Genomic DNA, 20,440 nt, shown 5'->3' with positions numbered 1-20,440 from the left:
GCAAGCCTCTAAGGTTCTTGGTGTTTCCTGGATGAAATCATGAGTCTCCACTGTGTCTTTTTTGTAACACCGATTCTTATTCAGTGGTTTCCCATCTTTCGGTTGGGGTTAGGGAAGAAAGACAGGAAAGAGACACGCTGTGGAAGCAAGCCAAGCCAGAGATTATTAACAACTAATAATTAAACAGAGTTGGTTATAGAGGTGTACACTTTAATCCTTAACCGTTGTCGTCTTTCACAGAAACAGATATTTAAAAAAAAGTAAGCTTCAGTACTGGGACAGTATCCAATTACAAATTTTAAAGATCAGATACACTGAAAATAACCGTATTATCCATTGTGCGCTTCGGTCTAATGCTTTCTTGCACAGACTATCATTTAGCATGTAGGTTGTGCAAATTCCCTGCTGACTCGGCCTCAGGATGTCTAGAGGCAAGAACCAAGCGCACCCAAATGAGCGTACCAGTGATCATGTGCGCATCACGCAGAGGGAGAGTGAGGGACGAAAAGCAGCAGCAGAGCATGGCAGTTGTATCGCAGTTTGTGTGATTCCGTGTGCGTTAATGAGACTGTAAGTGTTATTGCCTTTGACAGGTTAACTGGTATGATAATAGTTATAGTTGTTTGTGTATGTTTAAGCTAAAGTTATGCCTCAGTACACTGCTACCACGTTAGTAGGTTTATTTAATTATTTAATTAACTAGCACTAAGTTAATACCAGTGGCCAGAATCTCCCCCAATGATTATATCCCGCGGTTAAAGGATTTTTCTGTTGTTTATTGTTTAGTTTAGCTGTTGTTAGCTTGCCACATGCTTGCCTTAGTACTAGCAACTGGGAAGATATGTGCTATTTAGCCAACTTCTGGTCTTACGGCGACCCCTTGTGGACATTGTAAAATATTGCTGTGTCTGAGTAGATGATGTGTTCTGATTGTTGTTTGGTTGTCTTTGAGCCTGCTAACTATAGTGTTACCTGTTTCTGTTTCCAGACAACCATGCTTATAGTCACCGATACTGCACCTGCCACAATTATAAGTGCATATCTTCTGTGAAGCTTCATTAAAGACGGTGAACTAAACTCCTGGACTGCTGCAGTCTTTCTGACGGAAGACTTAGGCCAGACTTGTATACCCAGCACTTCCAGTATATATATATTCTACATAGGTGCAGAATTTCTTCTTTTCAGATGAAACTATTTCCTGTTGCTACACAGCCGGCGCATAAAAGCTTTCTTCTCTTTCATTTTTATTCCTAACATGACAAAATACAGCATGACTTTTATTACAAATCTCACGATTCATGATCCATCCTTGCAGCGATAAACCTCTGACAGAGTTTAATGATGTGATTACATTTTGAACAGTGAAATACAAAAAAGTGTTGGTTTCCACAGAAAACAAACCTACACTTTACAGAATTATAATTATGAAAAACCGCATTACACATGATTTATTTCTTATTTATTTATTTCATAAATGATACCATAACCAAAGTGACTTTTTAATTTCATCATGTACACTCAATAATGCCAATTTGTGGCTCAGCATGTAACAGCACATCTACAGATTCACAGATATATCAGCTAATTACTGACACTGACCGATGCTGGGTTTTTATTGGCAAATAAGATGCCAGTAAACGATGTCAGTGGCTGAGATTTATCCGTAATGTCACTAAAAGAGTTTAATGATAAGCTGAAATACTTGTGAGAAAAACCTTGCTCACATTTATAATGTAGACCTGTGTGTTTTCCTGGGACAAATATGGAAACAAATAAGAAAGTAAAACATATTTTTGCTATTGGAATCAGCTCTCGTACAAATTCTTAAACATCAGTGATCTTCTTGATTGCATAATTAAATTCCTGTAAACAGTAGCTGCTGCAGAGGTATAGAAAATGCTCATCTTTCAACACAAGATGCACGGACACATCACACACTTATCCTGCCATTTTTTGGAACCCATTTCCAACATATTTGCCTTGGCAGCATATTCGTTGAGTGCGTCCAGTCCCCTCATCATTTCCAAAAGTCATTACACATCGGCGGCAGGATTGGCACCCCTATACAGGCAGAAGCCGAGGAGGAACAAGAAGACGCCCAGGAAAATAAACCCAATTGAGATATTAACCAAAGTGTTTATCCAGAAGGCAAACAGGTAAAGGGTCTTGTTGCAGTAGGGGTCCACGTTTGTTGTGTTTTTGTCATAGTTGGGCTGATAAATAGAGTAGATCCATACATCACCTATGAAAATTTTTTTTTTAAAATTTAATTTAATGTTACAACATGTATTAATTCTCACCCCGGTATACTTTTATGCTCATGGGCACAGTTGTTGACAAGGTGTAATCTGGATAAAAAGGGTCTGGAGCCTGATAATGATAAGATAAGTGTATTTAATTGATGGATTGAAGTTTGATGATAAACAGCTATTTTGTGGAATATTTAATTAGCAAGAAATTTGCTATTTTATCCACAACCAAGTTTACCTCACCTACTCTATCATGACTCAAATGCACTGTACTGCATGACCTAAATAACTGCACTACCACAAAAGCCACAATTAAGACAGATACAGTCAGCTACTGCTGGTGATGTTAGCTAGCAAAAGAGACAATTGAAAAGATGATTGAAAACATCAGCTGAGACATTTTCTGCACTTTTTGGCTCTGACAGAAAGCAGCAAACACTGAGAGCCTATGGATAGATTTAAGTCTTTAATGAGTTAAGGTTTATCTACTGTGATCACCTTTAACATTCTTAACTCATAACCTTTTTTAAAATAATGTCTTGTCTTGATCTTATTAGACCTTCTAGATTACTTTAACCATTAATTAATCTATGTCCTACACCACCATCGCTTTCTAATGTAACTTTACTAAATTTTTCTTTTTGTCCTTCCTTCCTTTATCCCTTCTTGTGAGGCGTTTGGATGGCCCTACCCAGGCAATACTAGTACTAGAGGGCGACAATGCCATTGGGAAGTGTGAGACAATGAGGAAGCTGAGGAGCATTTTCTCAGAGACTTTTGCACAATCTTATTTATTTTTAGAACCAGAGTAGTCACGTCACAGTAGTCACGTGCAGATTTAAGGCACTTCTGCTTTGACTAAACTTTTAAGAACTGGAAGCTACATCCATCGTTCATATACAGATTGTGATCTGCTCTTCCCTCTGCCAAGATTAATGACTATTGATCTTCTGACTAATGAGAATAGAGAGCATATTGATCAATCAGACACTCAACCCTAAAGACTACAGTCCTAATTTACATCCTTGTTTTTGTTGTGGCTAGCTTCTTTCACGCTGTGCTATTAATATGTATTAATGAGCCACAAGTTTTAATGATTAGACAGGGAATCCTGCACCCTGGGTACATAAGACTCAATGTCTGCTATGATGAATCTGATTCACATGAAGGAGGGACAGCACTTTACACAGTATCATATTTTTTGTGGCCTTTTAGAGCTTCATGCAGCTGAAACGAATGTGGTCTATAATAGAAACACACTGCGCACTGTAAACATTGCCTAGGAGGAGTCCTGTTCTGTTTGTGGTGCTGAGAGCTAATGTTTAATCTCTTTGGTGTGAATTTATGCCGGTCGTTTGTCTGATGTCCACGACTGTATTTACACAATTTTAACAGGCAGCCAACCAGAAACAGGTCACTTTCTTGACTTTTTAACTCACCAGCGATAATCCAGCAGGGGACAAAGAACATTGCCAGTAAGTTCCAGGCTTTGTAGATTGTGCTCAGAGGGTTGGAGGTGCCTTCTTCGGGCTCTTTGGCACAGGGAAAGTAGGAGAGCAACACGAACAACAGGCTTGAGAGTCCTAACACTATCAGATAGATGGGGATATAGTGCTGGCGCGGACACTCATGAAGGTATATTGCCCCTGGTGGACACAAGGAGGATGACTCAAAAAGTACAATCAGAGCTGCCTGGAAAACTTCAACACCTTTGAACACTCATTCAAGTAAGTAAGTATGGAGCTCACCAATTGCAATCTGAGCAATGGGCATGATGCAAAATATCGCGCTAAAGATCGCTGCAAAAAAAATCAAACACTGAACTCAGTTTCTTCAAATGATATTTACAGAAATGAAGCTATGACATCAGTGTTCATGATGTTAAAATCGCTAGATTTTACCTAGAGCGGTTGCTGGGGGTTTTGGACGGTTCCGGATGCGTCCCAGAAGGTTACTGCTCTCCATTTTTCTCACCTGCAGAAGAAGATAAAGAATTGAGTTGGAAGTCCAACTGAAGGTGTGCAAAGCAATCTTGAGCAGCCAGTAGAGGCTGGAATTGCCCACCCCTGCTGTAGGCAGTCCAGACCTAAGTTTTGTGGCAAGCAAGTTATCACAACATTTCCATGAACCAACAAAGGAACAATGGGTAACTGTGAAGCATGTATTAAGATATCTCAGACGGTCCAAGGATAAGAAGTTGTGTTTTAGGAGAAACAATGAAAATTTAGGTCTAGTAGCCTACAGTAATGCTGTGTGAACCTATGTAAGAACAGTTCTCTAGTTTCATGGAAGACAAAGAAACAGCCCACTGTGGCGCTCTCTACCTGTGAAGCAGAATATATGGCTCTGGCTTCTACAATACAAGAGTTTATATATTTAGGGCAGCTTTTGAAAGGTATAGATAGCTAAAAACCTGTGAATCATCAGAGGTGCAAAGATGTGGACATTAAATATCATTTTGTAAGGCCCATTGTAAATGGACGAAAATGTGCCTGTTATATTGCACTACTGAAGAAATGGTTGCAGATGTTATGACCAAACCTGTGTCTGAGCTAAAACTTGGAAAGTTTGCAGACATCATGTTTTGGTGAGTCCACATCTGTATGGTAGTTTACAGGACAATATTCTTTAGATTCCAGCAACCTGAGTACAAGACGGGGTGTTGAGATATTTATCGTGTGTACTGAGTTGTAAATATGTTGGACCGCATTATTTGTTATTGTTGTTTAAAGGAGATGCAGTATTCAGGGTGTCACCACAAGGGGGCAGTTTTCACTGTGAAGGAAAGTATGCTGTGAGTTGATTGCTGTTGATGTTGCACTGCTCAAAATACACTACTGTACAAATAAATGTGTATGATTAATGTGTAAATTAAAAGTAACGTAGGCCTACTCATGAACTAATTTACAAATATAACCCAATAATGAGTCCTAAATATTCAAGAACTTTTACTTTTACTACAAACTTTTTGTTGAAACTTAGTTTGAGTGAAAAAAGTATTGAATTTATGAATTTGAAAGATATAAATACTTAAATACACCAGTCTGAAAAACAGTTACTTAATGCAATTTTAGACTAGTATGTGTTTTTTTTATAACACCCACCTAAAAAAAAAAAAAAAAAAAAAAAAATATATATATATTTAAATATATATATATATATATATATATATATATATATATATATATATATATATATATATATATTTTGAATATTTTATTCCTGTTGGCTGTTTTCAGAGATACATTTCTAATATTCAGTTATTTTGTAATTTCCATGTATATGTTAAAAAGATGTAAAATGTTTGAGAAAGAAAGAACGACTGACCAAAAGCTACCTAAAACAAATCGGTCAAAGTGAAATAAAATGCAAATAAGGCTGAAACAATGGTCATGGTAGTTTGTGGTCCTTCACTTCTGACAGCAGGAGCTCACACATAGCAGCTGTCCACACACCTGATAATCAAATGCTGTCAAATGAGAGCAGATAAAAGCTAAATGGGCTGTCTGTTCCTTTTAAAAAGTTTCTTGTTTGCATTTAAACAGATTGGGGCTCTTCAAATACCAGCAAAATGTGTATCTGTTCATTGGTTTTTGTGAGCACTGTAATTGGTTTTGGTGAGTGCTGTGAGGCAGGCAGGGTGAAGGACCCAAATCCAGGACTCAAAGTAAAGTAAAACTCAAAGCTCAGCCTTTATTGCTATAAAAACTCTTCGTAGGAATAAACATTACAAAAACCTCAAATGCAGAACTAAAACCTAAACTGGGAACTGGAACCTAGAAACTAAAAGACTCAAGCCAACCAATGCTCAGGACACGGAGGGAGAATACACAGCACAGAGACATTGTCATTCACTGTCGCACCGTACACGGGCAAAACAAAACAGGAGCACCAAAAGTCAAAACAAAAAAGTCCAAAAACAGTGTCCCAAACAACCCAATTTGGGTGGCTGACCCAGAAGGTTGACAGCCCAGGAGCCTGGAAAACAGTTCAGGAGTAAGCCCATTGAGCCAACAGTGACAGAGGATCTCAGGAGGCCGACCGCAAAACAGTGGAGGCGACTAGCTGAGACAGACAGCTGGTGTGACCCCTCAGATCCTCCAGCGGAAACAGACGGTGGCATGCAAGCCACTGAGTGCTGGAGCGGGTCACCAGAGCCCCCAGTGGGAAACAGACACAGGGCCAGCAGGTATGGAGGCCCCTGGCTGAGACAAAGCTAGCTGAGGCTACGTGGAACACCCAGCCAGCTCTGGACACTTAGCCATAGCACTGCAGCGAGACAAAGTTTATTGCAGGCTGGGTGAGCTCGCCTGAGCTCTCTGTGGAAGCTGCTGCAGACAGCTGAAATGGCCTGGTAGAGCTTTCAGGTGACACAGCTGAAGGAGGCTGAGAGAGTTCAGCTGAGCTCTCAGTCGATGATGGTGGTAGCTGAACCAACTGTACTAGCTCCATATCCTCCAGGCTCCCAGAGGCTGCTGAGGTCTGAAACTCAGCCTCTGGGGAAGCCCTGGAGAGAGTGACAGTCTCCTCCTTCTTGGGACACAGAAATGCTCTTTGTAATTTGTTTCTCTGCTGAGAATGAGCAATTGAAAAACAGCCCTTTACATTCACAGTCTTAGAGTTAACATTCCTGGTCATTAGAACTCTGGGCTTGGCAGGAGCAACATTGAAACAGTCAGTAAAGTCCTGTGAATGGGGACTTCTGTCTGTCTCAGACAGAAGAACCAGTTGTTAATGCTTCTGCAGTTATCTTAGCAGTAAAACAATTACCTTTAGTTCACTGAGGATTTACAGACTCAAGGTTAACAGGCTCAGAAACAGATAACTCTACCTCAGAATATACTGACTTAAAATTTACAGATTTAGTGAAAGAGTATTGGTTCAGACTCAATGTTAGCTTGTTAGTTTGTGATTTTGCCCCTTGTGCAGTGTAGCAAACGTTCTCCAACTGACTGGCACAAACAGAAATCTCAGGTTTTTCAAAATCAGAAACAAAATCAGATTTCTTGTTCCTTGGGCAGAGAGAAACAGCTTTTAGGTCTTGTGAGGTGAGGTCCTCAGTCACGGTCTTAATTGTTATACATTTTGGAGGGGTAAGGAAAAATTCTGTTCTACTCACCACAGCCGTCTGTTCTGAAGAAGTCCCTGGTGTGGGCTGTGGCGGGCAGGATGAAGGACCCAAATGCAGAACTCAGAAACAGAAAGTAAAACTCAAAGCTCAGCTTTTATTGCTGCAAAAACTCTTTGTAGGAATTAACATTACAAGAACAAACCAAAACCTCAAATGCAGAACTAAAAACTAAACTGGGCACTGGACCCTAGAAACTAAGAAACTCGAGCCAGGCAATGCTCAGGACACAAAGGGAGAACACAGCATGGAGACATTGTGTATGACGCGATAGCAAGCAATGAATGACAAAGGACTAAAATACACAGCGGAGTGATTTGGGAAGTGGAGACAGGAGGAAAGCACAGGAAAACAATACCAAAATACAAGAAACTCAAAATGCTGGGTCCAAATGACCCAGAACTGTGACAAATGCTACAAGACAGACTTGAGTCCAATGAGAAAAAAGTGCTGTTAAAAATGACTCACCCTTATGGCTCCCAGTGATGTCACCATTTATTTAATTACACGCACTCATCCTGTACTATGTACTGACAAAGAAAGGAGCGCAGTGCTGTTAAAACTTTGATTTAAATTTTATAGGTTTATTCTTTAAAAAGAAGATGCAAAGAACTACAAGGAGATGCCGGCAAAGAGACAGGACATGCTGGAGAGATTATGGCTCTTAGCTGACTGACATTTCAATGACTTAAGGCAAGTAGGTCTGCTGAGTGATGATAAAATAAAACAGGCTTACACAGTGTTTATAGTTTAATTATGAGAAATGCAAATGTGAGCCAAACATCACCATTTTAATGAATAAAACAAAAAATAAATAACAAATCAATAAAAATACAACACATAACAATGCATATTTTAAAATAACACAAACTGGTTTTGGCAGCAGTCCCACTGTTCTTGTTGAACTGCTGTGTTTGTGCCTGCATAACTGAGCAGTAGATCACCACAGAGCATCTGTCAGTACATTAATAACCTAATTATTAAAGTCCCACAGCAAAGTGCAAGAGACCAAGCAGCTCACTGTGGTTTAAAATACAACAGGTCAAAAACCCCAAAAAACTACAGCACCTTTATTTGCTCATCAGCTTCTACCTGAGAGGGCAGTGTTTGCCAGGGCAGCCAGACTGTCACAAGTCTGTGAGGCACACGCTGGAAGACGTCTCAAGATAGACGCAACCTCTGAGCCCTGAACGAGACCGTCTGCCTCGCAGATTCATCACGAGGCTTCGACTCCTCTCAGACTCGGCCGTCTGGAGTCGAGTCTCACCGAGAAGCGAGTCCCACAGCAGACCTCTGCTGTATATCTGTCAATACACAGGAAACCCATTAGCCCTGTGTGTTTGTGTGCTGCGTGAGAGGGAACAGGAATGTGCCAAACCTCAACAGAGATGTCTGTGTTGGGGTATCTCCTGTAGAAGATGGTTCTCAGGTTGAATTCAGGGTTTCTGCTCTCCTTGAACACCCGCGTCCTGACGTTGTCATTCTCACATCTCACTACAGCGTAAACATCGGGGGCTGTGGAACAAAATCCAGCACGGTGTAAAGAAAGAAAGAAAGAAAACACCAAGGGAGATATGTGCAATAATTAAGAGTCTGCCCAAATATGAGTCTTTCATTTTGCAGTTACCTGTTTGTTTGGGAGGGTTGAGTCCTGACGCCCTGTGTAGATAAACTGTGGTTACCACTGTGGGCTGAGGTAGAAAACAGTGGAGCACAGAGGGAGACGGTAAGTCCTCCCTCAGTTCCCTTCATGGAAAAAAGAAATAACTAAATTAAATGCAGAGGACTGGGAATAGTGAAGGGAAAAAGAGATTTTTTCTGTTAAAGTGGAAAAAATTAAATGTAAGAAATAATATAAAATTTATGATGCTAATAGTGGTTTCATATTGATTTTTATAATTTATCAAAAAAAATGTCTATGTCATATTTACTGTTTGTTTGGTTTTGTTTTTTTTTTCTCTGTTCCGCGGAAGGACAAAACCACCAAAATGAAAATTTTTTGAATTATAAATACAAAAATAATTAATAAATAAATAAATATACTTTATGAGTAAATAAATATTAAAACTGTTCCATTACTTAATTTAAAAAATGTCATTTACATTTATTTTTCTGTTACTTCCTAAATCTTTCCTGTATTATTTAATTTTGTATTTATTCACCTGATTATTAACTATTTGATTTTTTATTTTATTTTTAGTAATTTTAAAATTTTCATGTAAATTAGTTGAACATCTGTAAAGATCTCCTGAGTAAAAGCAACAATATCTGTTTTTACTGGGATCAATCATCCCACCCTCTCCGTGAATCGCTACCTTATCGTGGTGGAGGGGTTTGTGTGTCCCAGGGATCCCAGGGGCTATGTTGTCTGGGGGCTTTTGCCCCCTGGTAGGGTCTCCCATGGCAAATTGGTCCTGGGTGAGGGACCAGACAAAGAGCGATTCAGAAGACCCTTATGAAGAGAACATTAAGGGAACAGTTTACCCTGCCCGGGATAGGGTTACCGGGGCCCCGCCCTGGAGCCAGGCCCGGGGAGGGTGCCCGAGGGCGAGTGGCTGGTGGCTGGGCCTTAGTCGATGGGGCCCAGCCGGGCACAGACCGAAGAGGAGACATGGGCCCATCCTCCCGCAGGCCCACCACCCACAGGAGGCGCCATAGGGGTTGGGTGCATTGTGTGCCGGGTGGCGGCCAGGAGCGGAGGCCCTGGCGGACTGATCCCCGGCTGCCAAGACTGGCAATAGGGACATGGAATGTCACCTCTCTGGTGGGGAAGGAGCCTGAGTTAGTGCGTGAGGTTGAGAGGTACCGGCTAGATATAGTTGGGCTCACCTCTACGCATGGCTTGAGCTCTGGAACCGGGGTGGGGGGGGGTGCTGGAAGGTGAGACTGTTGTCCTGCTGGGAGACTTCAATGCTCACGTGGGTAATGACAGCGAGACCTGGAGGGGCGTGATTGGGAGGAACGGCCTCCCTGATCTGAACCCGAGCGGTGCTTTGTTATTGGACTTCTGTGCTAATCACAGTTTGGCCATAACGAACACCCTGTTCGAACATAAGAGTGTCCATAAGTGCACGTGGCACCAGGACGCTCTAGGCCGTAGGTCAATGATCAATTTTGTAATCGTATCACCAGACCTGCGACCATATGTTCTGGACACTCGGGTAAAGAGAGGGGCTGAGCTGTCAACTGATCACCACCTGGTGGTGAGTTGGATCAGGTGGCGGGGGAGGACGCTGGACAGACCTGGTGCACCTAAACGCGTAGTGAGGGTGTGCATTGAGTCCGAATGGACCATGTTCAGCGTCTCCATTGCCGAAGCTGCTGCATTGAGCTGCGGCCGCAAGGTGGTTGGTGCCTGCCGTGGTGGTAATCCCCGAACCAAATGGTGGACACCAGAGGTGAAGGGAGCCACCAGGCTGAAGAAGGAGTCCTATCGGGCTTGGTTAGCCTGTGGGACTCCGGAGGCAGCCGACAGGTATGGACAGGCCAAGCGGAATGCGGCTCGGGCAGTGGCTGAAGGAAAAACTCGGGTGTGGGAGGAGTTCGGAGAGGCCATGGAAAAAAAATTTCGGACTGCCTCGAAGAGATTCTGGCAAACCGTCAGGCGTCTCAGGAGAGAAAGCGGTGCACTACCTGCACTGTGTATAGTGCTGGCGGAGCGCTGCGGACGTCGACTGAGGAAATTGTCAGGCGATGGAAGGAATACTTCGAGGACCTCCTTAATCCCACTGACATGTCTTCTGAGGAGGAAGCAGAGTCTGGGGATGAGGGGAATGACCCGCCAATTTCCGGGGGCGAGGTCACTGAGGCAGTTAAACAACTCCTTGGTGGCAGAGCCCCTGGTGTTGATGAGGTCCGCCCCGAGTTCCTGAAGGCTTTGGACGTTGTTGGGCTGTCCTGGTTGACACGCCTCTACAATGTTGCGTGGAGATCAGGGGCAGTACCCCTGGACTGGCAGACCGGGGTGGTGGTCCCCATCTTTAAGAAGGGGGACCGGAGGGTGTGTTCCAACTACAGGGGGATCACACTCCTCAGCCTCCCTGGGAAAGTCTATGCCAGGGTGCTGGAAAGGAGAGTTCGTCCGCTAGTCGAACCTCGGATACAGGAGGAACAATGCGGTTTTCGTCCTGGTCGCAGAATACTGGACACTGGGCTTTCACTTTGGTGGCCTCAGAATCTCATCTCTGCTTTTAGCGGATGATGTGGTTCTGTTGGCTTCATCGGGTGAGGGCCTCCAGCTCGCACTGGAACGGTTCGCAGCTGAGTGTGAAGCAGCAGGAATGAGGATCAGCACATCCAAATCTGAGGCCATGGTTCTCAGCCGGAAAAGGGTGGAGTGCCCACTCCGGGTCGGGGATAAGTTCCTGCCCCAAGTGGAGGAGTTCAAGTATCTCGGGGTCTTGTTCGCGAGTGATGGGAGAAGGGAGCCGGAGATCGACAGACGGATTGGGGCTGTGGCTGCAGTGATGCGGACGCTGCACCGGTCCGTCGTGGTGAAGAGGGAGCTGAGTGTAAAAGCGAAGCTCTCAATTTACCGGTTGATCTACGTCCCTACCCTCACCTATGGCCAAGAGCTGTGGGTAGTGACCGAAAGAACGAGATCGCGGATACAAGCGGCAGAAATGAGCTTCCTCCGAAGGGTGGCTGGCCTCTCCCTTAGAGATAGGGTGAGTAGAGCCGCTGCTGCTCCACATCGAAAGGAGCCAGCTGAGGTGGTTCGGGCATCTGACAAGGATGCCTCCTGGGCGCCTCCTGGGTGAAGTGTTCCGGGCATGTCCCACCAGGAGGAGGCCCCGGGGCAGACCCAGGACACGCTGGAGAGATTATATCTCTCGGCTGGCCTGGGAACGCCTTGGTATTCCCCCGGATAAGCTGGAGGAGGTGGCTGGGGAGAGGGAGGTCTGGGCCTCTCTGCTTAGGCTGCTGCCCCCGTGACCCGGCCTCGGATAAAGCGGATGAAGATGGATGGATGGATCATCCAGTATGTGAAATGCTGAACTTGTAAAAGTGCCACTTGCAGAATAAATTGAAATTTAAATGCAGAATTCAAAACACTGGAAACATAAATTGTGGCAAATATAAAAATAAAACTGTAATAAAAAAAACTTTTTTGGTTTTGAAACCTTTGGGCAGCTTTGGTCCTCCGTACCTTTTCAGTATCTACAAATATCAGAACGTTCAAAGCTATTTCTAACCCTTCTTTCCTGACCAGCATTTCACCTGAGTCTGATACGAGAGTGGGAGAAGAGGCGAAGCAGGAAGCATCCAGTGACGCCCGGCAGGAAGGTGGTGGGCAGCACAACATAACGTCCCAGAGTCAGAGTTCCCCTCAGTGTCACACTCCGGGAATCCATGTAGATGGAGCTGGCCGCCTGCTCCACCACGCACTGCACCCGACTGCAGCGGTTCACCTCCACCTGCAGATGATGAGGAAGGACTGAAATATTTTTTTTATGACTCAAAAAACGTGAGGTTGCTCAGTGGCCCGGCTCACCTTCAACACCTCAAAGCCAATAGGCAGGTTTTCTCCTTTTCCATTTTTCCTCCACATCCTCCTGTCCTCCTGCTGCAGACAGATCAGCACCTCCTCCTCTTTGGCTCGCACCTCAAACATGAACTAATAAGAATGAAAAGTCATTTTTAGCATTCATGTGCTGATGCAAACCCTGGTTTCAATCTTATATTTACCTGTGGATTGTGCAGGAAGGTGTCCCTGTGATTGATACATCCACCACACCGGCTCCTCTTATCCAACTCCACCTTCCATACTCCATTCACCTTCCCACCACCCTTTTCTGCTGTCACTTTGCTCACATCAGGCTTGCTTCTTCCTCTTTTCCTTCCTTCCTGTTGACTCTCACCTAGTCGATCCTCCTTTCTGTTCCCACGCTGCTTGGTCCCTCCAGGCCCATTGCTGCTCTTACTCAGAGTCAGTGTAGAGTTACTCTGGAGCACAGTGGGTGGAGGTGCTCCATGGGTGGGGGGAGGTAGAACCCACTCCCCGTAGCAGCTCACTTCTCTCCAGCGAGATCTCGGCCACAGCAGAGTCCTCTCCACCAGTCTGCACACCACCACGTCTGTAAAGTGTTGACAGAAGTCCTCGAAATCCATCCTGAGGGAAAAGGAAAAGAATAAAATGTGAGGCAGAAACCAGCTAACCCACATGACTTTTTGTTCTTCAAATAATAAAAATCAGAAGTACCAAAACTCCCCGACATCACGAACAACGAGCCCCATCTTGTCCCTCTCTGCACGACTCAGTTGCTGCCACTGCTCTGACCTGCAGGGGGCACACAAGGACAGAAAGCAGAACACTTGGAAAGGACATAAAAATAAAAGCAGTGTTTCAGCTTCTAGAAACCTTTAGTGATCCAGTTCTCAGACTTCCATGATGTGAACAGCAGATGTCCCTCCACCCCAGTAAAACAAATCCCAAACTATTGTAAAATGTCCGAATCTCTCCAGAATATCAGCAGTGGCATTATAAAATGCTGCAAACCACAGCGACACTGTTAAAGTCAGCAAAGACTTTTCCCCCCAGAGCTCCTACAAAATGCTCTCAGCAGTCTGACATGTGGCAGAAGCCAGTGCAAAGACTTCAAAGTCACCTCTCACCTCTGACTCCAGGCACCGGTCCAATCTGTGGTCCCCCACGGGTTCCTCATGCGGACCATAAAGAGTCTGGATGTCCCGCCTCTCTTCAGTACCTTCTCCCCCAACCTCACCTTCCTCACTGCCGTGATCCCGTAGGCGTGTCCTCGCACGAGCCCACACTCCAGCACTGACTCCACGGTCTCCCCCTCTGCAGGCTGAGAAACGTGAAACAGTGAAATCATTTTAACCCATTTCTTCTTCAGTTTTTCTAAATGTTCAAGACTCAGAAGCCCTACCCGTATGGAGCAAGTGATGAGTGATTTACATTCATGGACCTTGGTTAAAGTCTGGAAGAGCGCCCTCCTCTGGTCACTGTGAAGTCTTAGAGCCTCACGATCCAGACTGAGCGGCTCTGAAACTCCACCAGTGAAGTCGATCAGGGCCTCTGCAGTGTTCCCTCCCTCCAAGGCCTCATAGCAGCCGTTAAGTCTAAAAGTTGAGAGAGGGATTGAGTGATTGATTCAGGATCATTAGACATTAGGATTGCCATAAGTAGTGGTTGTGGCAGTCAAGACGTAGGTTCAGCAGTGTAAAATTAACAGCAGTCCCATCAATGCTACTGAATTTCCCAGAGGAACCCACCCGAGGGATTAATAAAGTTTTATCTAATCTAATCTAATATCAAAACCAGCATTTTCTGCTGATGCTCACTTGGCGTAGGCCTTTTCCAGCAGGGCGCTCCAGAACTCTCGTGGTGTTGCCGAACGACAGAAGAGCAGCACTCCATCCTCACTGACAGGCAGGCGATCATCTACAACAACATCCATCCAGCGACCGAGACGCCAGAACCTGAAATGGAAAATTCCTGCATACAAGTCGGGACGCTTTGGATTCCACTCCTGATTCAAATGATCGGGGATGACCTAGGAAGAGGATAGAGGTGGATGAGGAAGGGTGAAGAAAGACAAGGAAGGAACCAGGAGGAAATGCAGAGAATGCAGAGTAGGGACGATAGTAAAGAATAAGGAGAAAGAGGAAAGATGATTGTGAAGAAGGTGAGGGGAAAAACACACCAAACCTTTTTCCACAGTGATGGCTCAGACGCCAGGCAGGAAATGGCTGCCACCATCCAGCAGTTACCCAGACTTCCTTGGTGCAAATCACGAGTGCTGATGCCATCGACAAACAGACGGGGGTCCTTACAAATCTCCTGGAGAGGAAGAGAGATCAGGCTTATGACAAGAAATATGGGACGTAGTTAGTCATCACCTGGCAGACTGCAGGATAACAGTAACACTTTAGCAATAGACTGTATATCCACAGTGTGTCTTTGCCCTGTCTTCCTCCTCTCACTCCAACCAGTCACAGCAGACAGCCAACCCTCCCTGAGCCCGGTTCTGCTTGAGATTTCTTCCTGTTAAAAGGGAGTTTTTCTTCCCGCTTGAAGCTAACTTCAAGTGACCACAGTTTCTGGTCGTCACTTTCACATCCTAAGTTTGGACCACAGTTTTTCCACCTTATCAGCAACAGCAGGTTCATTTCTTATTTGTGCATCAAGGAGTCAATGAGCTCCTACCTGCACATTTCTAGGGAAATACAGGGATTGTTCATCACTACGTGACAGCTAATGGGGTGAATGGCATCTGTGTCCACCTGGGATCTGAGATCCTGTGATGATAGCAGGAGGCTTGAACCTAAATCTAGAGCTTAAAGGAAGGTCGGCGTTCATTATTATTGGTGAGTTCATCTCTAAAAGCAGGTTGTTTCATGAAGCAGCTTTAAACGACACAGTTAAGTGGAGCAAGCACTGCCATTAATGACTTCAGCAGCTCATATCGTCACAGAGTTTTATGGGGCCTGCGGGCTGATTCAGTCAGGGTGTCCAAGCACTGCTGAGGAGACAGATAATGTGTGTGTAGACCTTCTGCTCTCACTTTGGACAGGGTCAGGTAACTGTAGAAGTGTCGCTGCACTCACACACACGCAGAAAGATACACTCTGGGTGGCCATAACTTCTTCAGTTGTAACACTAGACAAGAAATAAACCTTCTTTACGACGCTATCATGTTCGTAACAAGCTTCAGATAAGACCACTGAAATTATGAACTGGATAGTTTTGATAGCAAATGGGAAGTTAGGGTGTGTTTGTGTTTGTGTGCCAGCAGGGTGAAGCGACAGGTGACACCTTATCATCTGTGTTGATACACGCTTAAAATACCCGAGTAGTGCATTAGGACCGCAATACCTTTAACCCTTTCTCTCCAGCTCTGAGTCAACAAATTAATCGTCAGCAGGGTTTCACATTAAGAGCACTAAAGGCCTGGCTTTGAATGAACTCCTTGAACTAATGACCCCGATGGGAAATACCCGGGGCTTTCTGATCCTTTCACATGTTTCACTGTTTGGATTAAACCGATTTTCCTCAGCACAGCACAGTGAGGATCAGTGTCCTGAAAATTAAGACACATCAGACGGGTATAAAACTCTGTAATCATAAAGTTACTGGACCATCAAATGTCTGATAAATATCCACACTAAACAACAATCCCTTCAACCTCGATTCACCTTAACATTTCACTGGTTTAATTCAAGTGTATTACCACACCCTTAGCTCTCTGTGGCCACATTAAAAACCTATACTTAGACAGCTGTACCCATCACAACAGTGTGCTAAAAACACCCATGCTATTTACATTGGCTTGTGCTTTTTCTATACTCAACTGTACACACCCACAATCCCACTAACACAGCGGTCCGTCATCAACTTGCTCCCTGAGGGCTAAGGTTTCACCAGCTGACATGACGCCTGTCCTTTAAGAGAAAGTGCTTTAATTAACCCAATCTGCTGAAATGCAACATGTGGAGGCAGCAACTCGGTTTAGATGTGGGAGGAGTGGAGATGTATTTCAAGTTAAAAAACAAAAGAATTTCAATTTTACACTCCACGTCTAACTCACCCTCGGCCTCTTCCAGGTCAGACCCGGTGGAGGCTGTCTCTTGTAAAAGAGGGACTGGTCTGTGGCGGGGAATAGAGGATCCTTGAAGAGCGCTCCTCGACGGAGGCAGGCCCGCCGCAGCTTGTGAAAACTCTGGCCCTGGAAGTCATACACTCGTTCTGGCATCCTGGTTGGGCCTCAGAGGCCTTAAAGGAAGGTGGAAAGCAGATGAGAAAGGGGAGAGAGGGTCAGAGAACATACTGTAAGAAACTGGAGCTATGCACTGCTAAAGTAGTGTGGTGATACGCTCGCAGCATGCTCACTGGAGAATCATATGGTTGTTGGGGTTTACTCTGTTTCCTTTGTATTATTGTAGGATTTTTACAATATAAAGTACTTTGAGGCAACTGATGCTGTGATCTGGTGTTTTATAAACAAAATTTTATTGAATTGATGATCAAAATGTTTTTTGGTAAATGTGAGACAAGCAGTTCTTTAGATGCTGTTCTGGGTTCTTTTGTGAGCTGGATGAGTTGTTAATGCCCTCTTCTGTTAATTTTGGCAGGCCGGCCCCTCCTGGGAAGGTTCACACTGTTCCAAGTTTTCTTCCTTTTTGGATGATGGCTCTCACCGTGGTTCACCGGAGACTCAAAGCCTTAGAAATGGCTTTGTAATACCTTCCAGACTGATAGATGCCAATGACTTTGCTGTTTCAATGACAGTTGAGATCTTTCACACTACTTCACTTAATATTATTATTTGTTTTGCCCAACTAAACATTACAAACAGTATCACATCACACTGACCGGCTGCAACCTGCCTAGAGACTTTTCTGTGCAGTCCCATTAAGGTGAACCCCACAGTTCATATAATTCCCACTTAACCAAAATGTCAAAGTAAAATTTCAAACACTGTCATCGTTTAACTTATTGATAAAAGTTCATTGAAATTCACAAAGTGTATTAATTTAAAATGTACATAAAACCACCTAATGGAGCATGTTTTAAGTTTTTGTTGAAAGTCCTGATGATGCAAGTATAACATCCAAGTACTGAGTAAGCACACAGTAACTACTGTGTAAGTATTAATATGCAGGCTACATAACATTGAACTAATTGAACTGAATCTAAAGGGGTATGTAGCTCATGGCAGAGGTAGCTGGGGGTGTTCTGTGGGGTCAGTGTGTATTTTGGGGCCACAGGGTGAGGACAGCAGTAAAGTAAGAGCACTGTTTTCGTCATCAGTGATATGAACTCAGGCAGGAGTCAGCAGTATGAGCATAGTTGAACTTTAACTGTTTGTGTAGCAGAATGATTCAGTGCCAGAGAGAGTGTGCCAGGAGGTCAGCGTTATCACTTTTTGGTGAAATCTATTTTATGGCTTTTTTTCTCATACAATCTTTTCACAGACGTACCAAATGAGAAGGAAAATCTATAAACACACATTTTTACGACATCAAGCTGGGGATTAACCTGCCTTTTTGGATTAGATGCCGATTTTGGTGATGTTGCCTTCTCTCACCAATAGATTGAGTACTTTTAGTAACATTTCTATGAATTTATCTGCAGGTGCTACATGTTTGTTTTGTTGTTGTGCAGTACTTTGACTCTTTAAACAGATGGTTGTTACTTTGGATGAGCCTGATCTGAGTCTATTTTTGTTATACTGAAAACCAAATTCACTACGAGGAATAATTAATTTTATTATAGTGAATGAAATCTTTGTCTTGCTGTGTGTTTATTTGTTTCACTGATTGTGAACTCCAACCCTATCTGGCACAAAAATACATCTTAGGTCAATGAATGTTTTTATATTTTTCCGATATCAACGTGTCATTACGTTGCCTAGCAACCACCTAGTAATCGACTAAAATGACCCTTTTTCATTTATGCAACACTTTATAAAAAGTATCCTAACACACACAAAACAAATCATCATTTGCTCCCAGTGAGCATCAAATCAAAGTTCTTGTATTTGAATAATTAATCATTCAGGAATGATTAATAAACTGAAAAGGGTTCAAAGTCAGATTTGTAGTAACTTTTGAAATCCATTTTTAATTTCAAATTTTTCATATAGTTTAAAACAATCTTAGGTTAATAAAAATCATAGTTGCTGATCAGATCCTCTGTTTATAGTGTTTTATGTATAAGCTCACTTTAGGTAATCAACTAAGATAATAACGAGATATCACTAGTCATTCAACACAAAGTATTTAAGATAAATTTACAAATGTATATAATTTTCTCTTTCCTTAAAAGTTCCCAATAAAAACTCCAACTTTAGGGTCTGCTTTTTGGACTTCATGAGACTTTAATTGCTTAGTAAATGATTTTTCCTACAATAGTTTGCTTGGTTAGTGCATTAGTTTGGCAGATCACCTTTCCAGTACTCACTTTTTAGTGTTCGTAGTGCATCGACTTTAAGTTTTTATTAAATTACAATTCTTAATATTGTCATTTAGTCATTTAGAAAAGTAGACCTACATTGTTGCCATGGCTCTATAAACATATATTTTACCTTCAAGTCTGGAAGTTTATCCACTTGCTTCCTAAGATGGACCTTTGTGCTGAGCCCCGTCAGTGGATTCCCTTAGTCATTTAGTCATCCTCATTTTTTTGAGGATAATTAAAAAACCCCCAAAAACAACAACAAAAACAGCCAACATGTGTCCACTTTTTCCTCTTCCTTATCCCAGAGTCAGCAGCAGTTAATGTTGTCCCTTCCTCTGAATGTGTCAGGAGTGTTTGCTACATCTCCACCAGGTAATTAACTCGGTGTCATATTTGTGCCATTGGACCTGGATGAAAAAAAATTGAACGTGAAACACAACTCCTCACACCATGACTGTGTGTGCAGTTTTTAGAGCTAATGCATGAGCGTGTGTGTGTGTGTGTGTGTGTGTGTGTGTGTGTGTGTGTGTGTGTGTAACTTTATCTCCCTTCACTCAGACAATAGACAGACAGCCGCCACACCAGGTGTAATAACACAATTAGAGACTTGGAAATCCTCACACAGTTACTGCAGTGACTCAAGGTTCAGACATTCAAGACGAACAGTTTATCCTCTGACATCATCTGAAGAACATCAACAAATGTGTTTCCTAAGGTTGTGTGTTTGTATATCTGCGCTCATATCACTTACTGCTGCCTCAGCTTTTCTGTTTGGTGACTGTGCACATTCTGTCCTCTTCTCCTCGAGTCTCATATCTTCTCTTTTCTCTCCTCACTTGAACATGGCCTGTGACTCCCTCGCTTCTCTTTTTCTGTCTTATCTGTGTAGTCTCTTCTCCTCTTTCTTCTCCTCTCTATCTTCTCCCGCACAGTCTGCTGGAGTATCTGTTGATCTGTTGCTGTCGAGTGTGCTGCTCCTGACACCTGAGAAACCAAGAGACTAGCGCTCCTATGTTAACTACTTCACTGCTGAACACCAGGCCAATAATCCCGCATTCATATACAATAATAACACCCTGCAGCAGCAGCAGCAGCAGCAGCTTTTTAAGGAACACATTGAGGAGCAGAGTGAAAACTGAC

General features: G+C 43.4%; 3 protein-coding genes across 4 annotated transcripts in view; 1 reads left to right on the top strand and 2 right to left on the bottom strand.

Moving 5' to 3' along the window:
* The window catches only part of LOC146675647 (protein NLRC3-like), a 340,816-nt gene that overhangs the window by 11,399 nt on the left and 308,977 nt on the right, over positions 1 to 20,440 (top strand). The window lies entirely within an intron of this gene.
* Positions 1,442 to 5,229, bottom strand: LOC146675659 (uncharacterized). 2 transcript variants are annotated; one of them, XM_085400651.1, is made up of 4 exons: positions 4,151 to 5,229; positions 3,998 to 4,048; positions 3,689 to 3,895; positions 1,442 to 2,061 (listed from the first exon to the last, which is right to left on the bottom strand). In XM_085400651.1, exons 1-4 carry the CDS (start codon positions 4,212 to 4,214, stop codon positions 2,018 to 2,020), a joined length of 366 nt encoding a protein of 121 aa, XP_085256777.1. In that variant the 5' UTR covers positions 4,215 to 5,229; the 3' UTR covers positions 1,442 to 2,017. The 2 variants fall into 2 exon arrangements, with proteins under 2 accessions (XP_085256777.1, XP_085256776.1); XM_085400650.1 differs by lacking the exon at positions 1,442 to 2,061 and having other exon boundaries at positions 3,295 to 3,895.
* On the bottom strand, positions 6,547 to 20,274 carry LOC146675658 (calpain-5). Its single transcript, XM_085400625.1, has 14 exons — positions 20,052 to 20,274; positions 19,428 to 19,707; positions 16,929 to 17,113; positions 15,050 to 15,181; positions 14,683 to 14,894; positions 14,268 to 14,460; positions 13,993 to 14,186; positions 13,580 to 13,657; positions 13,066 to 13,489; positions 12,872 to 12,994; positions 12,598 to 12,794; positions 9,005 to 9,123; positions 8,756 to 8,892; positions 6,547 to 8,681 (listed from the first exon to the last, which is right to left on the bottom strand). Exons 3-14 carry the CDS (start codon positions 17,091 to 17,093, stop codon positions 8,505 to 8,507), a joined length of 2,151 nt encoding a protein of 716 aa, XP_085256751.1. The 5' UTR covers positions 17,094 to 17,113; positions 19,428 to 19,707; positions 20,052 to 20,274; the 3' UTR covers positions 6,547 to 8,504.

This window comes from Rhamphochromis longiceps, linkage group LG3 (assembly GCF_057381845.1).
Source record: "Rhamphochromis longiceps isolate RC_006_pf linkage group LG3, R_longiceps_female_GT1.1, whole genome shotgun sequence".
NCBI lineage: Eukaryota > Metazoa > Chordata > Actinopteri > Cichliformes > Cichlidae > Rhamphochromis > Rhamphochromis longiceps.
This window is presented reverse-complemented; position numbering and strand designations above follow the sequence as displayed.

Excerpts from the sequence above, each read along its gene's own strand:
- LOC146675659 (XM_085400650.1), bottom strand. The coding sequence starts at position 4,214 with ATGGAGAGCAGTAACCTTCTGGGACGCATCCGGAACCGTCCAAAACCC. Across the intron at positions 4,049-4,150 it reads ACCCCCAGCAACCGCTCTAG|CGATCTTTAGCGCGATATTT; the intron begins GTAAAATCTAGC and ends TTTTTTTTGCAG. Across the intron at positions 3,896-3,997 it reads CATTGCTCAGATTGCAATTG|GGGCAATATACCTTCATGAG; the intron begins GTGAGCTCCATA and ends TGTGTCCACCAG.
- LOC146675658 (XM_085400625.1), bottom strand. The coding sequence starts at position 17,093 with ATGCCAGAACGAGTGTATGACTTCCAGGGCCAGAGTTTTCACAAGCTG. Across the intron at positions 14,187-14,267 it reads TCATCACTTGCTCCATACGG|CCTGCAGAGGGGGAGACCGT; the intron begins GTAGGGCTTCTG and ends CACGTTTCTCAG. Across the intron at positions 12,795-12,871 it reads TTGGCTTTGAGGTGTTGAAG|GTGGAGGTGAACCGCTGCAG; the intron begins GTGAGCCGGGCC and ends CATCATCTGCAG.